This window comes from Pithys albifrons, chromosome 7 (genome assembly GCF_047495875.1).
Source record: "Pithys albifrons albifrons isolate INPA30051 chromosome 7, PitAlb_v1, whole genome shotgun sequence".
NCBI lineage: Eukaryota > Metazoa > Chordata > Aves > Passeriformes > Thamnophilidae > Pithys > Pithys albifrons.
The window spans coordinates 19,060,756-19,080,980 of NC_092464.1; the positions used below are offsets into that span (position 1 = coordinate 19,060,756).

A 20,225-nucleotide genomic window follows, 5' to 3' on the forward strand; every position below is an offset into this window, starting at 1 on the left:
TTTTGTTTCTATTATCCTCTGTATATTGTTTCTATATTTCTCTCATAATCAACTCATGTGTCCCCTTCTTGTGTTCAGACACAAATACCTATTGCTGCTGTTTTGATGCCCCCCTGTCTATTTCCCCACCTCCTGTGTGATGTCTCAGGTGTCCTGAGAAAAAGCACATATTTGTTTCCGTTTTAAATCAGATTATCTTTTCCTTGTGCTGATCTCCCTAAGCCTTTCTAAGCTGTTGTTAGCAGCAACACACTTTTTTTCCAAGAGCCATTCTCTTCTAGTTTGCAGTTCACTCTTTTTTTTCCCCAAGAGTCTGTTCTATTTCATGCTATTCTGTATGATTATTGGTCGAATTTTTTCCTCTATTTACCAAGTACCTGGAGCTCTTCCTTGCCGTTGCCTTTGGTCAGTCTCATCTGTTCATCTTGTACATTGTTGAACATAATCTCTTCAAACTTACATCTCTTCTTGTCTTTTGAAGAGTCTTTTGCTTTATTATATTGAAATCGTTAAAAACCAGTTACTTTGTACAATGTCAGCCTCTCAATATTTCTGCTGGCACTTGAATTTAGTCACTTTGTTATCTCTGATTTGTCTCTTTTCTCACAATCAGGATTTTGACAAACTGTAGTTTCTCATTACCTAGTATTTTGTACTCATCTCTTTCTTCACCATCACTATCACTGTTCCAAAGTTTGGCTTAAATCCCATCTTCCCTGGTCTGCTCTAACTTCCCTTTTATAACCATTTAGAGTGTCTAAAAACTGAAGCAGTTTTTATTTTCAGCCACTTTCTCTGTATACCACAAGCATGGGCTCCACACGTTCAAAATCACAGAATTGCTTTAAGGTTGCAACACAGCTCTGTCCTGGCTACCCTGCACCCCCTTGAGCTGTTTATGCCATCTTCCTGCTTTTATACCTTCCTTATTTCCATCCTCCTTTCTTACCTTTCCAGCTTACCCTATTCCCTTCAACTAAAATAACTCTTTACCTATACATAGAATGTATTCATCTTTTAGTTTTCTAAAATCTCCCATCCTCAGTCTTCCTTCAAAACCAACCTTTCATTCGCATTTGTGTTTTGTTTGTGTGATTTAAATCGTGAGCCTGTCACTGTGAAGAGAATACAATATCATTTTATGTCTTGATGATGTAAAAATTTATGGTTTTCCACTGCAAAAACATTTGAACACTTTTTCAGGACTCTTTAATAAGGCTTAAAAGGGAGTGAGGGGTCGGATTCAGCACCAGATCACAGCACACTGTGTGCCTGATGGCACTGAGGCTGGTCTGGACGTTGAGCAGTGACAAAACAGCCCTCACCTCGAGTGCTGTGTGCGATTTTGGGCACCACAGTATAAGGAAGATGTAAAGCTATTAGAGAGCATCCAAAGGGCAACAGAGATGATGAAGGTTCTGTAGGGGAAGCCACGTGAGGAGCAGCTGAGGTCACTTGGTCTGTTTGGCCTGGAGGAGACTGAAGGGAGACCTCATTGCAGTCACAACTTCATTGTGAGGGGTAGAGGAGGGGCAGGCACTGAGCTCTTCTCTCTGTTGATCAGTGACAGGACCTGAGGGACTGGCCTGTGGCTGTGTCAGGGGAGGTTTAGTTGGGATATTATAATACATCCAAATATCCCAGAGGGTGGCTGAGCACTGGACAGGCTCCCCAGGAAAGTGGTCATAGCAACAAGCCTGGCAGAGTTCAAGAAGTGTTTGGACAGTGCTGCTGGGCACATGGTGTGACTTTTGGGGTGGTCCTGTGCAGGGCCAGGAGTTGGACTCCATAGTCCTTGTGGGTCACTTCCAACCCAAGGTATTTGGTAATTCAAATTGGAACACAAAACGGGAATGACTGTCACCAGCTTGCAAGTGCACTTGTCTTCACTACACAAAAGGCTGCTTCCCTGAGGATTTGGGGAGATTGAGATAGACTGTAAGTCTCACTATGTTATCTGTGTTCTGTTACTACATCTTAAGTGTCTCCTCCCTCACTTTATCCCTTAATCCTCCCTTTTGCTCTCTCTTAAAAGTACCTGTTTTTCTCAACTGATGACACCTTAGTGTAACTTCTAAATGGAGCTTACCTTTTCCAGTGATACTGACAGATTGCTTATTGTCACTTTCTAGTTCCTTGCTCAGTTAAAACTCATGGACTACAGCTTGCTGGTTGGAATTCATGATGTTGAAAGAGCTGAACAGGAAGAAGTAGAGTGTGAAGAGAATGATGGAGAAGAGGAAGGTGAAAGTGATGGGACCCACCCTATTGGAACCCCTCCAGACAGTCCAGGAAACACGCTGAACAGCTCACTGCCTTTGGCTCCAGGGGAATTTGATCCAGCTATTGATGTTTATGGAATAAAATCCCATGAAAGTAAGCAGTAATATTTTTCTGTTAGGATGGTTTGAATCTTGCATCAGAATCCTAAAGTTGTCACAACCATGTACAGGCAAATGCAAACTGCAAAACAGAAGTTCATTCTGCAGAAAAGGAAGTTTTCTCTTTGGTGCAGCAGAAAGCAGAAGATTCCTATAATGCTTAGATGTTCAGGTTCAGCAGTTCATGAGTTTTTCATCCGTTTCAGGAAATCTAGTATCTATAATTGTTCTTTTTCTGACAGATAACACTATTAAATACAGTCTAGAAAGAATGAACAAAAGCAGCATTCCAAGTTATATTTCACTTTTTTGGTTGCTTTGTGAAAATTTGTACACTCATACCCAATTTCTGTGTTCCAACTAAGAAAGTCATCATAAGGACTGTATGAAAAGCCTGACACTGGGTTTGGTGTTAGTGTGTGAAATTAAATAAAACTTGTTACCTGTGGCTGTTCAAGACAGGAAAGATATCTGTTTGGTTGGTTTTTTCATAAGCATTGACATAAATAAATACAAGGTCTTATTCATAAAGAAAATATGATCTTGTTTGTTGACCCATAAGCAATGCCTTTCATATTAAACTTCACCATTTTTACACAAAGGAAGATGAAATCTACATCACTTTAACTGAGCAATAATTCCTATTTCTGTATGCTGGTGTTTTATTTTACACTCATTTGGGGGATTTTGCATTATATATGGGTGCAGTTAAACTTTCAGTTAGGGACAGCTTGAGCCTGTGGTCTTCAAGACCTTGATTCTGGCTGACACCTGTCTTATAAAGTCTCCTTTGTTAGAAGGAGGACTCATTATTAAGATGTTTCTGAAGTCATTCTTACTGCCCTGTGTTTGCCATTTGCAGATGCACCTAGAAAGGAAGTCTACTTTATGGCCATTATTGACATTCTTACTCATTATGATGCAAAAAAGAAAGCTGCCCATGCTGCAAAAACAGTAAAACATGGGGTAAGTATCTGGTTGGTTTTTTACCTCTTACGCATTTATATTCATGCATTTTTATTGTTTGGTGGCCTGACCTAGCACAGTAGATCTTGGGAAAGGGGAAATAGATCAGAATTGTTTTCTTGTTTAACGTGCAATAAAATAGTATAGAGTAACTGCTACACATTCCATACTGAGAGTGAAACCTTTTCAGCCATATGAATAGCTTTCTTAGCCATAAAGAGCTCTAGTGAGATGCCTTTTTAGAACTTGGTCCTAAATTTGTGAGATGCACCTTATCCTTGCAAACAACACTGTTCACCACACTGTGCAAACTGTCATGAACCTAATGTCAGGTGCAGGACTTTTGTGACAGTTTCACTGTTTGGCACAGCCTGTTGAAAGTTAGTTCTTGGACACATAGTGTGGCTCATTCTGCAAGACTTTTTCAGGAACAAAAAAGTACAATTTGCAAAATTTAAGATAAAATGTGCATGTTAAATATGCAGAGACTGTTCAGTGAAGGCTTCTGTTCAACTACCATGGATTAATTTTGACTGAAATTGCTATTGAGCAGCAGACACCAAAAAAACCAGCCCAGTCTTCTGAATTTATGATTCATATTACCATTACCACTCCTGTGGTGATTTGAGGTTCAAATTTCATTAACTTTAAAATCGCTCCCTGTCTATGTATCTAAGGGGTCAGGGCATTGTGAGGAGTTTTAAGCAAAGGGCTCAGGACTTTTAATTTACAGTTGATAATGATGTGACCTGCACAGGCCTGTAGAAGCTATTTTTTGTCTCTAAAACAATGCTCTCATTACTCTCTCTGCTCTCAGGGCAGCTGAAAGTTGATGCAGACCATATGCAGCCATTGTCTGGCAATTATTACTGAACTTTGAATGTGGCAGACTTTAAAAACTCACACTTCTGGCTTAAATAAGGGATAGAAATAGATTGTGAATAACAACTATGGTTATTGAAGCTGATTGTGATTAAAATTTACCACAAAGCACTACTTTCATAGAACCATTTTGTTTATTTCTGTCTCCATCCTGAGCCACCTGACACTGAAGTGCATTCATTAATTGCATGCAAACAATTTACACCTTTTGTAAAATAGGAAAAATATAAATATAAATGTGGCTAAGGCTCTGAAAACCCCAAATAAAAATATTAATGAAATCATTACTTCATTGAAGTAGTAACTGTACAACTTATTCAGTAAGTCGGGGTTTAAAAGCATATTATGTTGAAAAATGTTCATAGCTGTTACCATATATTTCAAACCAGGTTATTTAACATTCTGATAACAATGTATGTTACACTAATATTGGCATATCTGATCTGAGTATGGTAATTCAGTCTTCTCTATATGAAGGCACTGCTGCTCAAGAGACCAGAATCTGTTGTGGTGAGTCAGTGGGTAAAATGGTTAATTGTACAGTAAAAATTCACATAGGAGACTGAAGTACAGTGAAAGTAGAGAGAACTATGGAAAGTAAAAAAAGTGTGTTTCAGAAATGGAAGATGAGTGTTACAGTGGTGAGTACCAAGTAACACTGTATTAATGTGAAACCTGAAAAGGCATCAGTAAGATTCTGCTTGAGCACCATTACAATTGTATTTCTAGTGTCTGGTTCTGAGACTGCACGTGAAATTTACTGAGTAAGAAACACCCTTGGTGACAAAACATTAAATAAAACACTGGTTCTTCCTTCTTTCCTCTCCCCTCCCCATTCTCTGTATAGGCTGGTGCAGAAATTTCAACTGTTAATCCTGAACAGTATTCAAAGCGATTCTTGGACTTTATTGCCAACATCTTGACGTAACCTATCATGTTACATAGGACAGACACAAGACCTGGGAGCAGCAGCAGTGGCTACTAGTGTAGGGAAAAAAAGGAACTCAGAGAAGCGCTCATCTTGCAGGAAGCAACCCCTTTGTTTACATCTGCTGGCAAGGATGACTGAAGTGGGGTGGAGTACTCGCTTTAACAGCTGCCTGATATTCCCAGCATAGTTCTAGCTATTTCTGACTCTTTTGTGTGTGCAAAAAAAAAATTAAAATAATTTAAATAAATAGAACAGCTTGCTCGGAGTGCACTGTGACAGTAATACTCTGATGCTACCAGCTGAAATGGAATAAATGAGCAAAGAGGTGTGGGACGGGGGTGGGGAAGAGTAAATGCATGTTAAATCTACGATATTGATATCAAATTGTAAACTGTGGATCAGTTTATTTTTTGAACTAAAAAGATACATGACAGTATTCTTCATGATGATGATGATGACAATAATAATGAAGATCTTACTGCGAATGTTACACTTACACCCTGTACACTGGCACTCCTTAAAAAAGCAGCTGCAACAGCCCTTGGTGCCAGAGGCTTTTCCCATTTGGTTCCTAGCAGTTGTTTTTTTCCTTTTTTTATCTCCCTCTCCCGTTTTTGTCTTCTTTTCAGCACATTGTGTCAGGAAGATCAGCCTCTCAGATGTCTGAGAGTTGGCATCTCTTATCTTACAAAGAGCTAATGTAATTCATGCTGTGTGCGTTTTTGCTGTAGTAAACTTATGTTAAGGGAAAATTTTGCTTATTTCACTTTGTTACCTGAAGTTTTTGTTTGTTTTATATTCTTGCAATATAGGAACTAATAATGTTACAAGTGTTAAAAAAGCTTATCTGAAGAAGTGCATAGTTTTGGGCAATAGTAGCTCCATCTTTCACCCATCCTGAAAGATGTGCACACTGATTCCATTCCCTTGTAATTTACTGGGAATTTGAAGTTTAAATGCTTATGTTGTACTGTTGAAACAGCGGCATTTTATTATAGATTATCCCTCAAAAAATGAACCCTGAATTTTACTGTTTACATTATTAGGAAAGCAGGGATATTTCTGAATTTCAGAGCCGTGTACAATATATGACTTTTGAGTTTACATGTAAAGTTATTTTGCAGTACAAATGAAGTAATCTTTGTCATCTTCCAAGAGGTAATGTGCAGTAGTGTACTAAAGTGAATGTCTCACTCATCTCTGTGACAGACTCTTCTACAATAAAATGAGAAAGGATATTTCAGAGGGATTTTTCCCAGGGTTGTCTTTCAGCATCAAAATGACCTGTCCTACCATTTACTCAAGTTTGATTGTATAGTACATTGCCTGAAACTGTGCTGATCATGTTTTAAATTTTTAAACAACATTGTATTTCTTCTCCTCTTGTGTTTTTCCCTGAAAGACTCCATGCTTGAAAGAGACAAATTTACATATGCTTATAAGTTTATCTACTTATACACTGTGCTAAAGCTGTGCCTTTAAAATTTCTTTATTGAAATTGTTAGATTTTGTAGGCAATGTAAGAGAAGTCAAACCTCCCCATCATGGTTTATAACTCAGATCAGGAGTGCCAGCATGCCTTCTCCATAACTAATGTCAGTGCTGTTCAGCCTGCAACTGTGCATAACTTATGTAGTGGTTTACTTCAGAGTAGCCTATACAATAGCAACCCTTTACACTCTCTTCAGTGGCCAAAGGCAATACTATCCCTGTTGCTGTGTACTAATGTTTTTTCTCCTTTCCCCAACCTTTCCCACAGAATTTTTTGTTATGTTTTGACTTAGTGATGTCTGCAGCACTGTAATGTATGTGTATACTTTTGTATTGTATGTATTTAAATAAGTTGGTACTGTGGCTTGATTTTTTTGTCCTCTCCCTGTACACCCCAGTTGTCTACGTTCTCACCCCAGTTTCATTTGCTGAAGCATGCTGTGGCTTCTGAAGGTATGAGGCCACAGGGAGACCCTGAAGTGAAAAACAGGTACAAATACTTGGGGTACATATTTAATTGCAGCCAGCAAGTGTACATTTTTAGACCATTTTACACATTTACAGCAAAACATTCTTTTTGTCTGCATAGCATTTTTGTCACTCATTCTTGTTGATAAACTGTTTATTTGGACAGGGCAAGGAAGACTCATAATTGTGTATGTTAGTGCTTAGATTACACTCCAAACATGAGCAAGGCTTTATAAAATAAAGCACTTTGATGACTCACTAGGTAAATCGTTTGTTCTTGTGTTTCACCTATGGTTTTGATTGCTTACAGATGAATTTTGGATGTTAAATGCCTGTATTGCAAAAGGAAAAAATAAGACAAAACTTTAAAAAACTTGAAGTAACTTTGCTAACTGTGATCTTACATTAAACCAATTATTTAAAAAGTACTTGGGAATAAGCCCAAATTTTCATGGGAAGGGGGGAGAGCTTTCTCGAATTTCAAGGCTTTGATTGTCATGACTTTCAGTGTGATAGAGATTGTACTGCATAGTGTGGGTACATGGCAGAAAAGTGTCTTTTTGTCTTTATTCCAACATAACTTTTAATTCTTTTAATACATTTATCACTTTTCAGTTTATTGCACACGTACAGCAAAACGGTCTTTTCAGCAGGATTTTTACCTGTAAAATGCACAGGACTGAATTAATGATAAGGTAGAAATACCCCAAAGACAAGGTGGCTGAGGAACTATTCTATTAAAACTAAATTAGGTGATAGAGAGGGGAGATACTCAGCTTCTTAATTACTCACTTAATGATGTTTCTAGTATTAATCTAAGGTTGCACTTCACACAGCTGCTCCAGCTGCCTAGGGTTTAGTGTGAACATGGTGCTCAAGGAATGCTGCTCAAATTACGGAGACCATTAGCCATGGTGGGCAACAAGCAGCAGCTGCAGGACCTTTAGCAGAAGTGTGTATATGGCAATGTGTAAGAAAAGAATATCTTTTCTGATAAAGTATTTCCTCGCAATCTCACCTGAAGAAAACCTGAAGGTAATGATGATATTCAAGGCAGGAGATCCAACTGGCTTATTAATGCAAGGACTATGACAAAAGAAATATTTAAGTTAAAAATTCTTGGAAACAGTAATTTTCTATGTCAACTATATAACCTAAACATGCAATCTGAATTTTCAGCTCCCTTCTTTGTGCCTACTTCATTTACAAAGTAATACCAGTTAGCAATTCGCTGCATTGAGTGGGGCCATTGCATTCTTATGGTCTTATACCCTGTCTTTATCCAATGTATGCTCTGTACATGCTGTCCATTGATTTCTTTCAAACTCATTTATTTAACAGGGGAAAAAATACAAAACCAGATAGTAGTTAACCTAAAAGAGAAATCTGTTTCATCTCTTCCTGTCTATCCTGATTTCTCTATGGCAGGAATTGTTTCTGGATATCCGAATATCCTTTACAATACCGAGTGGCAAAGGCCCTTTATGTAGTACTAAAATCACTAACAATAGCTTTCTTGAAACTGCTAAAAAACAAGTCTGGGAAGGACTTTAAAAGGTAGTTATAGTCTGTCTCAGAGCAGTTCATCTGTGGATAAACACTGATGAAAACTGGATTAATGTTTTCCAGGGAGGGTAGTTACATGACTTCCTTATGCTGTCCTTCCCCATGCCTCGCTAGCTCTATCATTAGGAAGATTTTCTTCTAAAGTCTTACCTGACTACATTACTGTACTTTAAGCCTATTAATATTTGTTCTATCTACAGTGGACCCTGAGAACAGTTTGTTCTCTTCCTCTTTCAGTTTCTCTTAATGTGATCCTACCTCTGTGTACTGAACAATGTAAATATTAGCTTTTGCACATATTAAATTGAATATTCCCTTTTCTTATTTAACAAAATGATCAGAATGGTTTGAGTGAGGCAGAATGGCCTATTCCATCTTTTATAGTGCCTAATTTAAAAAAAAAAGTTAAAATGGTGTTTCTTGAATTTCTGCTTAGAGAATTTCCTAGCCATCCATTTACCATCTAATTAAAAAAAAGTCATAATTGCTGTTTGAACAGAATGAAGTTTCAAAATGAGCATAGCTGCTGCTTGGCTGTAGTCATTGCTATAACTGCAATATTATACTGCTTTTCTCTTTTTCCAAAAGTAAACAACAACATCATGGTCTTAGCTTTTCTAATGACATTCCCTTTTCACAGCTTGTAGTCTCATCTCTGTTAGTTACACAACATAAAATAACTATTAGGTTGTAAGTATTAAGATACAAAAAATACATTTCTGCAAGGTGGTATAAATTCATTCTTACCCTGTGCTCTGAAGGTTTGTAAGCATTTTCGTTATTGCCCAGTATGCTTTGAATTTATAAAAAGCTCCTACTTTGTTCCAACTCAGTCTGATTCATTCATAGTGACTCATTTTATTTAGCAATATGCAGCCTATTGGAATAAATGGCGTTTCTGAGAACCTTGTGTTTTGAAGAGGTTTGGCACTTCCATGCAAGCCTGGAAGATGATTTATATCATTACATTTCTAGTATTTCACCTTGCCTCTGTGTAGTAAGCCCAAGGCCAAAGCACTCTACTTTCTTTTCCGTTTCATGCATTTTTAAGTGGATGCATGAAGCTATTTTGTTACAAGAATACCTCAGTCACTTTAATATCTAGAGCGGATTTGTCATACCAAGGCAGATAGAAGATCTTAGCTGGAGTTGTTGGGCTGACAATTGTAGTTTGCCCTCCACCACCTGAGGACAGCAGGCAGGGTCATGTTTGATTCTGGTTAAGAGAAAGTCCCATGTTCCCAAGATGTGCCTGCTAATCCCAGCAGCTTGGATCTGAGCGATGCATAAGAATCCCTTCTGCCAAATAGGTCTGATTAATTAGTGCCTACTTTAACCAGGCAGATAATGCTAAATTGAACTTTACACTCTGGGTCAGGGCCCTGTCTTCCTTCACACTGTGGAATTGCATAACAAAATATTTTCTGCCTTGAAGAACTTTACTCTTTTCTCTTTGTTCAGCAGTAAGTCTTGGAAATTTATTTGTACATCAGCTGGACCAAAGACTTAGAGGTGTTAAAATATCAAATTGTACTGTGCAATGATGATCATCTCTTTATAGGGTACAATGGAAAGAATCTGCTTTTAGTGAAGTGATATGCATGCTGGCCTGCTTAGTACTGCTGCCCCAGTCAGCAAAGCTGTGTGGAAGGAAGAATTACAGTGTTTGATCTGATTACACTGTAAAATGCTCTGGAGCAAAAGTTTGCATGTTGTGTTTCACATGACACAAGCTGCAGCATCTCTGTGCTGGGCTGCTCCTTAGCTCCAGGATGCAGGAGACTGGCATGGCACTGGGTTGTTTGGAAGCGGAGAAGCTGAGTATGCATTTGTAACCTTGAAACTGAACCCAGCAGTACAGTGATGCTTTTAGAGGTCCTGGAGAGGGAGAAAAACATACTTTCTGTACAACCTAGCAGTACTTCAGAAATTGTGGAGTTTGAAACTGCACCTTGGATTTAAGTAATGCCCTTTAAAAAATTTGTATTACTCCTCGTGGCACTTCCCCTGTCAGCCACTGGCCTGAAGTGCAGTGCAGCTCCTTGCTGAGCTTCCTGCCTACCGTCTGTTTGGCTCCAAGGCAACCAAAGTGTGACAGTGGGGCTGAGGAGGCTCACGGGGTTCCTCACAAGTGCAGCTCGCAGAGCAGTAGAAGGCTGAAGAAAATAGATGGGCTTGCCTTGTTACCTGTTCTAAACATTTTCTCATGTATTGTGTAGCCTGCTGATCTGCCACACCAATCTCCACATCAGACACACTCATCAAAATCAGGCTTTAGGGAAATGTGCATGTGGGTTATTGTCTGTATTTGTATCCCTCTGTTCCTGCCCTTTTCATTGACAGTGGACATGCTTTATTTGCCACCAAATTGCAGGACAAAGTAGATAAAGCCACCTGCTTTTATCCTGCAGTGCCTTAAATTATAGAGAGGAAAAAGAAAAGACACAAGGTAAGTTTGTGTGGGGATGGACACGTGAACACTGCTTCTCCACCCAAAATTGGGAGTTGCGGCAAGCACAGGGCAGTCAGAAGACTGTTCCAACACAGTTACACAGCTGTCTTCCTGCATAAACCCCTCCACAAACCCCTGCACAAACGATGGCATCTGACAGACACCTAATAAGCCATGGAGCAGTGTCCCACCACTGTGCTCCAAGTTCTCACCTTTCCAGGAGGACAAGTGTGGAGCACTTACCTTCCTTGATAGAAAGCTAATCAGATAGGACTAATCTGATAAGAGAAGTTATGAATTTGGTTCTAAGGAGAAAAAACATCACAGATTGCAGCAACAAGGGTTTAGGGTTAAGGGGAGGGCATAAACAAAATAACCTTTTTGAAGCAGCAAAGAAGAGACAGTGCAGATGCCAGTAGAGAGAATAAAGCTGAGAATGAGAAACAAAACACAAAGAAGCTACAGAAAACATACTCCCTGAGTTTGGCTATTTGCATATTTGCGGATGCTCTAGGATCAGGGAGAACAGTCCCATATGGCTTTCTCTTGCAGAGAAAAATCTCAGACCATAAAGATTATGATGCAGAAGGACAGGCATAGAATATTATGTTGACAACACCATAAAAGCATTTCACAATAGTCCTCACCTGAAATAATGGGAAGGGTGCTATGGTGTAAGATTAGAAGTAGAGCAAATCAGAAAGAACTGATCAGCCTCGAGAGCAAACTGATAGCACCCCATAATAAAACCCAGCATCATTAAAAGAAATGCACTAAAAGCTTCGAGGAAATACCCAAGCAAAACATACTGCTGGACTCATGTGTTACGGTCGTATGTTAATGCTGAAGAGACGGAGTAGGCCAAATGGAACATTTTCGTCATCAAAATGAGCTCTTTCTGTGACCCAAACCAAAGTGGGGAAACACTGTTTGGATGGGATTTTCTCCTGACAGAAACATTTTCTTGTGCATGATGTAGCCTGTACCTCCCACCTTTTTGACTCAGTTTTATCAGACAGTCCCCACAAACACACCTTTTGAGTACCATTTTCTCTGGCAGGCAGGCAGATAATTGTTTTCACTGGTCCTCCTTTCGGGCAAGGGGAAGGGAGGGCTGATCAGAAACAGGCTCTTCAGATGAGAAGATGGATGTGAAATGACTGTGTTTCTTTTAAGATCCACTGTGAAGCAGCCTCTTCCTTCTCAAGCATTGGGGGTTAGGCTTGAACCCTCAGTCCAGTCTTTAGGTTATCAAACAAGACTCTAACTTGCCTTCCTGGGGAAAGTGCATCATCTGTCTCACCAATTCATTAGGTGCCACCACTGCTGCAGCAAAAGACCAGATCACAGCTACTATCCTAGAAGTCAGCCAGTCTGATGTATATGTTGCAGTTGCAGGCTCATCCTTTAAATGAGTGGCTCTTCTGAAATATTAGAATGTAGATGTTTCAAATAAAAATGCTTTCCCAAATGGGTTTCTGTACTTAAAATCCTCCAGAAAAGAGCTGCTGTCCCATACATTCCTGTGCTGCTGAATAGGGCTCATTATCCAGACCCATTCTGAGGGCACAGTGCCCTGCATTATCACTGAACAACTTTGGCTACATTACTAGCAAGATCATTACTAAAACAGCATTTGATGGCTTCCTGAAAAACATGGCTTCAGAGAAGGAGGGAAACAAGTTATAGAGCTGTTGTTAAACGTCAAATTCCATTACATACTAAAACTAAAAGCCAAGCTTTTTCGAAAAGGTGAGAAACAAAGCAGTTTGCACCCTAGTAAGGAAGAGAATACATCCCTAATTTAAAGCAAGAGGGTGGGAAACTACACAGTGAACCATGGCCAACCACAGATGCCCAGAAGAGGAAGGCTGAAGATAATCCGCAAACAGCCAAGCTTTATGCTATTAAATGCTTTATAAATCAAAACTACCCGTTTAAAATAATCTGTGCTTTATAGGCACGGACAATGTAAAGGATGCAGCTGGGACATAATAGGATCACAGTAACCCAAGTCAGGGAGTAAATGAGTTGCACAAGCCGTGAGTAAAACCGAAACCCTGCTGAAGCCCTGCTTAGAGAGTTGTGCTCACTGAATCCTCGTGGGCACCAGGGCAGGTGGAGCTCTCCAAGGCAGCCACAGCCCACATAAATACAGGGTCTGTGTCTGGGAGAAAGGAGTGGTTTGAAAGAAAACCAATGTACTTAAACTGTTGTGATGTTTCCAAACATTCTCTCATTACGTGAGGCAAGTAGAGAAGAAAGTTTTCTTAACAAGAGTTACAGGACTTGACAGCTCCTAGAAAATGTAATTTCACAACAAGGCATAACGGGGGGCTGCATTTCACAGCTTATCCTGAAAATAAAGGGTGGAAAATTTCAGATGGTTCAAAGAAACCAGCCAGAGATCACATACAAACATATTTCCAGACATCTTCAAGATTTTTTGACTGATGTTTGCATTTAGGTGTTTCATATGATACAGATACTGCCATGAAATCTCAGTTTTAGATGTTAACAAGCAAACTATTTCTAATTCTAAATGGGTTTTTTGCTAAATAAAGTGATTAAACCGATCTCCTATATATCTTAGTGTTTTTAAGGAACCTCCTCACAGTAAGTGCTGTAGTGCCTTCTTTTTTGTTCACAAATCAAAATATTACCTTTCAAACTAACTCACAGCCCAGAGTGCACTGCTCTGATTTTTAATCACTGTAGTAGAAAATGGTCTTACCTACATCCCTTGCATTGCCCTCCGTACAGTAGCAATCAGGTTTGACTTTCCTATAGAAAAGATTTACAGTGGTAAAAAGTAAGTTGTACTATTCCTGAAGTTTACTCTGTCAAGCACATGTCATTCTTTGAAACCATTATTCACTTTGGAACATATTCAACACATCAAAAGAAATCCAGAGGCATTTGAAATGTCTTCTAACTTACTTGAGTTAGAAATCACAACTTGATCCAAAGTCCAGGAAAGGCTCCATCTAAATTCAATAGTTATTGAATCAGGTTCATCAAGCATAACCTTTTCATCATCAGTGACTCACACAAATTAGTTCCTGTGAAACTTAAAGGTGTTGCTGTTTTAGTAGTGCCAGCATAAATTCATATTTCCAGTCTTTCTTGCCGTGGATCTGGATATATCATGGTAAAAGTACTTGTGCTGTTAGCCCATATCCCATTTAGGGTGCTTATTGAAGTACATTCTGCTTTGTACAGTATGACTGTACCTGTAATAAAAGCTTTACAGCATGATTGCAGCTGTACAAGGAGAGTCAAACTTCTCACCATATATACCAAGTGTAACTGTATTAAGTATAATTATAAGACAGATGTTTGAGCAGACCTTCTCCTGAACAGGATCTTTGGTCCCATTTGTCTAATACTCCTGTAGTACTTAACAGCCAGCTCAAACATCCTTTTAACTGTCAAATGAATTCCCACAGACCAGATGAGAGCAGAACAAATCCAGCTCCAGCACACACACTGAGTATGTGCTAGCTTTCCTACAGTGTAATTAGTACCATACAGCTTCTCTGTGCAACAGGAGAACTCTCTACCCTAACCAAGGGAAGGGGAAGTAAGCTTACACTGTGTGCATTAGACCTTTTTCTCAATTCCAGAAGGAAGAGGCTTAAATACCTAATTTAAAACACAAGCATGACCATTTCAACTGAAATGGTGTAGTAAGATGATGCTCTTCAGCTTGCTACAAAACCTTCCATGAGGAGTAAGACCTGGCAGAAGCCAGGTTGACAGCCAGGCACAAAAGCTTTAATGAAATAAAAACATGGAAGCAGTAATTCTTTCACAAATGTATGATATAAAACCAATTTTGCTCAAAGCCTTTTCAATACTACTCCTTTTTGATTGATAAAGTAATACTACAAAACCGACTTGAAAGAATTTTATTGAAAAAAAAAGTTGGAGAGCAAGCTTCAGTCCTAACGATGTACATGGCAGTTTGCACCACTGAAGAACCTGTTCCTTTGCTTAAGTGTCTTATGGGCAATGCACTGTCAATGCACTCGTACAAGTTCCGATACAGCAAGACATGGAAGAACCTGCCCAGATGTTCTGCTGGCTATTCTGCTGTCTTGCTCTGGTAAAGACAGAAATAGTGCCAGCAGACTAATAGTTATGGTTGCATTGACGAAAATAAGTTGGAACGAGTGTCTCAAAAATTCTAAGCATCAAACTTTTTCACTGACCAAGTTGCATCATGCAAATGGACAAAGTATGTGGGAGGTAAGCAAAAGAGAAATGAAGGGTGACAGCTGTTAATGTACTTGTATGTCACACACCAATGGATGTTGTTAAAGAGCAGAATGGTGTCAATTCTCATTTTTGCAGCTATGGCACACCCCTTTATTCATGCAACACATGATACACAATTATCCTGCAGAGGTCACAGAAGTCAGCTATCCCTTTCATCTCATTCACATCAATTAAAAAAATATGCCAAGGTTCACTGAGATTCTTTTTTTTTCTTCACTTTTTATGGCAGCTAAGGGACTGATTCTGGACTCAGGAAGTTCACAGCCTGCTATCATGTCCTTGGGATGAAGGTGGGGGCTGCAAACAAATATGCAGCTGTTCTTATAAGAAAGTGAAAAAAGAAGAGGTACCTTTGGTGTATGTGCCAAGGAAAGGTTATTACAGATGCCCCTGGTAGTCACAGCTATTTTAAAAAAATTATAAGGGCAAAGAAAAAGGATGTTCATGGTCAGACTGGATTTTAAGGCAGCAATTTCACCACCCACAACCAGCTGCTTACAGGGCAGAAGCACCAGTTGTGCTGCTCCTGAGTCGGTACTGACTATCGTGCCTGAAACATCCATCCACAGCAACAGTATGAGCTGTCAGGGCATATTTCCTAACGTGGTGACATTCCTTCTGCCCTCTTGCTTTGGCTCGGACTTTAACCGTGTACTTGTGCAAATCTATCTACACCAATGCAACAAACAAGAGGAGCCAGAAGCTGTTGTGCAGCAGGAAAACTATGGCATATTTGCCATCACAGAAATGTGGTGGGATGGCTCACACAGCTAGAGAGCTGCAATGGACAGCTACAAAACCTTCAGAATGGATAGGCAAGGAAGGAGAGGAGGTGGAGAAGCCCTGTATGTTAAGGGAGGGTTTTGATTATCTGGGTCTTAGTGATGGTGCCAATAGGATTGTTTATGATTAAGAACCTGTCAGATACCATGGTAGGAGTCTGTTAAAACACCTCCTAACCAGGACGAAGAGGCAGATGAAATAGTCTATAAGCAACTGGCAGAAGTTCCACAATCACTAGTCATAGTTCTCCTGGGGGACTTTGGCTTATCAAATGTGGGAGTCGATCTTTTCTCCCAAGTAAAAAGTGATAGGAAATGGCCTCAAGTTGCACCAGGGGATGTACTGGATATTAAGAAGAAAATCTTCACCAAGAAGGTTATCAAGCATTGAAACTGACTGCCCAGGGAAGTTGTGGAGTCCCCAGCCCTGGAGGTAATTAAAAGAGCTGTAAATGTGGCACTAAGGGACATGGTTTAGTAGTGGGCTTGGCAGTGCTGGGTTAATGGTTGAGCTTAGTGACCTTAAAGGTCTTTTCCAATCTAAACAATTCTATGATTCTCTGATTGTCAGTGTTTTGTTAGGAGTCCATCCTCAAACCCCTTCTGTCCTCTTGCAGGACAGCTTTCCCTAGCTTCTTCTCTGAGGTGTTTTTATGCAATTATGTGTATTTCTACATATACAACAAAATTCTGGGAATATATAACTAGTAGAAGGACTGCATGGGATCCAAGTATTTCTTTGGCATGTAAGTCATAGTGTAATGTTCAAAACCATAAATACATATGTGCATAAAACTGAACATCTTTGTATCTATAAAGTTAACAATTTTTTTTCAAGCTTCCTTTTTCTATTCCTAGGCTTGACTGTAAAACTGAGCCCCTGAATGAAAACATGCCGCATCAGATCCTCGTGTGCCATTTAGGTTATCACCTCATCAAGCGAGAAATCCTCTTAAAATTAAAAATAGCCTCCAGGTTCAAGACAAGGAAGCAAAATTATTCCCAATGAAATAAAGAAAAAAATCCATTCTTCAGCTGATTTACTTAAACAGGCAAAACACATGTACAGTGAGACAACAGCACACTTTGCTTTCAGGAGGAGAACCAGTCTGGACACACACGCTGCCTCTTCAGGAGCTCCACTTTCTCCACTCCATCACTGCCTCATACACAGCTTATGGGAAGACCCTGCAAAGCCATAATGAAAAGAAAAACACCTTTTTTTTTTCCTTGGCCTTACACAGCCCTCTTAATCTCCCAATAGGAGTTGAATACCCTGCAATTTTCACTTTGAGGAACAACAAGCCTAAGATAAAGCCTGAGTCTTTCTGATTGTCAGAAGCCACTGACCTGCTCTGCAACAATCTGCACTGAGCTGCCCTAGCCCGGGTTTCCCCAAACATGTCCTCTTTTCCAGATACTTGTCATTTGGAAATGCAGTGTATTTTCTGAAGTTCTTGTCCATATCAACTGTGATAGGACAAGGGGTGCTGACTTTAAAGACTGGACATTTAGATTAGGCATAAAAAAGAAATTGTTTACAATGAGGGTGGTGAGGCACTGGAGAGGTTGACCAGAGAAATTGTGGGTGGTCCATCCCTGGAAGTGTTCAAGGCCAGGCTGGATGGGCCTCTAGGCAACCTGGGGTAATGAAAGGTTTTGCTGCCCATGATAGCACAGTTGGACTGGATGGTCTTCAAAGGTCCCTTCCAACCCAAACCATTCTAACTGTACATTCCCACACCATAGGTCAGACTCTGCCTGGAAGCTTCAGATTTGCCATTAATAGACTGCACAACTGATTCACACATTCACAGTAAGCCTGAAATACTTCCCGAGTGCCAAATTTATTGCACATTTACAGTAAATCTGACTCTTCCCAGAAGTGTCAGGCTCATTGCACAGGCTAAGCACAGTACAAGTGTAGCAATTTCTGTCTGGGAAATGCCCCACACACGTGGAATACTGTGGCATGACAGCCTTTAAAATGAAACACATCTCGGCAGCTGCATTGCTGATGGTGTTGGGCCTGTGAGACACAAGGAGATTATCCTGTATTCCATAATGTAATATGAAGCAAATCCAGGAAGAACACCTCCCCACCTCTCTAGATGCTGTACAGGAAGGTGTATCAGCTGCAATCCCTTTTCTTTGGCAGTTACAGTTTGACTTTATTCAACAAACAAAGAATCATTGAATATCCTTAGCTGAAAGGGACTCAGAGATCATTTAGTCCAACTCCTGGCTCTGCAGAGCACAGCCCCAAGATTCACACCATGTGCCTGGGAGCATTGCTCAAATGCTTCTGGAACTCTGTCAGGCTTGGTGCTGTGACCATTTGCCTGGGGAGCCTGTTCCAGTGCCCAACCACCCTCAAGGAGAAGAACCTTTTCCTGATATCCAGCTTAGACCTCCCCTGGCACAACTTCATGCCATTAATCCCTGAGTTGGGGTCCACTGACCTACATCCTGCTGCTGTTGGGATTCTGGCTGCCTTCCTAGGGGAAAGGATTCCCACTGACTGGCATCAAACCATTAACATTATATACAGTTTTCAATTATAGGTGTTTCTTTCACTTGTTTACCAAAAATTATATTCTATCATTATAAAAAATTTACCTAAGAACTTTCATATTAATATAGTCACCCTATTGGTATAATGTGTATTGTTGTAACGAGTGGCCATGGGACACAGCAAATTGAGGTTTTGCTCACATCTGTGATTATCCACACAAGAAGGTGACCATACAAGATTAACCTTCTTCAATTACTACAACTACCTCTCAGCTTTTATTTCCACTTCTGCAGTTGCACCAAATCCATTTTAAAAGGTGCATTCTTAAGACTGTCATGATAAGTGAAGCAGCTTACAATGTCAGGTTAAAATATATATATATATATATATAATTAAAGTAAAAAGTTTCTTTGCACAATAGAGAGTGAAATTCCTAACATTTGGAAAATGAAAATCTCTCAAACATTAGACTGCAAAGTCTCAGAAATTACTAAAAATTATCTAGATATTCAATATTGTGACACATTTCTAAAGTTTCAGCGCAGTAGTTAACAAAACATGCTCTTCCCCACTTTGTATATAAAGCAGATAATTCCAGGTAGTATATGCACTGATCACATCTAAATTATTTTTCAAAAGGTACGTTTCAACATAGCTTATCATATGCAATAGTAAGTAGATTTTGAAACTGTCCGGCAATTACTTTTCTTAAAGGCTCAGTTTTGTGAAAATAGATCAAAGCTTGTTTAAAAGCTGAACTGTGACCTAAGAATATACTGATTGTCCTGTAAGGAAATAATTTGCAATCTACTTTATTTAAAGAAAGGCCTTTCGGACTACCATGGTGTTTCTTTTTTTTTTTTCTCAGAATTTCTATTATTGGGGAAAAATAGAATACAGAGACAAAAATATTTTCATTGACTCCCACAAGTCTTTTATTAGACTCAGGAGGCAAAGGAAACATGTAACACCTGGAAAACTGATGGTAAGAGGAAACAGGAATTATTTTTATCTATTTCCCCTCTACACCTCCACTACATTTCTTCAGCCATTTCTTAAGTCATCTTGGGAAGATACTTTTTTTTCCAAACTCCCTCGGACAATGCATTAATTCTCCAGCTCATTTCTACAGCATAGTGTTTTTCTTTCACGTTTAACCTTCTCAGAGAAGGACTTCACCTTTTTGCCCAAAGTAATATGTTAACACACACCCCCCACTTTATTTTTTAATTCGTCATTAAAATGGCATTCTGTGCTTCAACCAGGTTAATCTCAAGTGTGCACCACAGACATTACCTCATCTGTGCAGCACATGCAGCTCAGTACATGCAATCTCCTTTATGTGACAATCTCTTCAAGATTGCAAATTATCATTTCTCTATCAGAAACATGAAAGCATTTTTCACATTATGAAGAGTCCCATGGCACACAAAACCATCATCAAAACTTGCATTATTTTTAAAACACAGTGAATGCAGGTTAAAAAAACCCCACATGTTCACATGGAGTC

At 39.5% G+C, this 20,225-nt stretch overlaps 1 protein-coding gene across 3 annotated transcripts in view; it reads left to right on the forward strand.

Moving 5' to 3' along the window:
• Positions 1–19,070, forward strand: part of PIP4K2A (phosphatidylinositol-5-phosphate 4-kinase type 2 alpha) — a 119,405-nt gene extending 100,335 nt beyond the window's left edge. For 2 of the 3 annotated variants that reach the window (XM_071560160.1, XM_071560162.1), the window contains exons 8-10: positions 2,133–2,376; positions 3,244–3,347; positions 5,077–7,380. In XM_071560160.1, coding sequence (XP_071416261.1) covers positions 2,133–2,376; positions 3,244–3,347; positions 5,077–5,157 — 429 coding nt within the window. In that variant the 3' untranslated portion in view covers positions 5,158–7,380. Of the gene's footprint in view, positions 1–2,132; positions 2,377–3,243; positions 3,348–5,076; positions 7,381–17,058 lie in introns of those variants that run through there. The other variant, XM_071560161.1, reaches the window with a different exon arrangement.
• Positions 19,071–20,225: the final 1,155 nt, after the last annotated feature.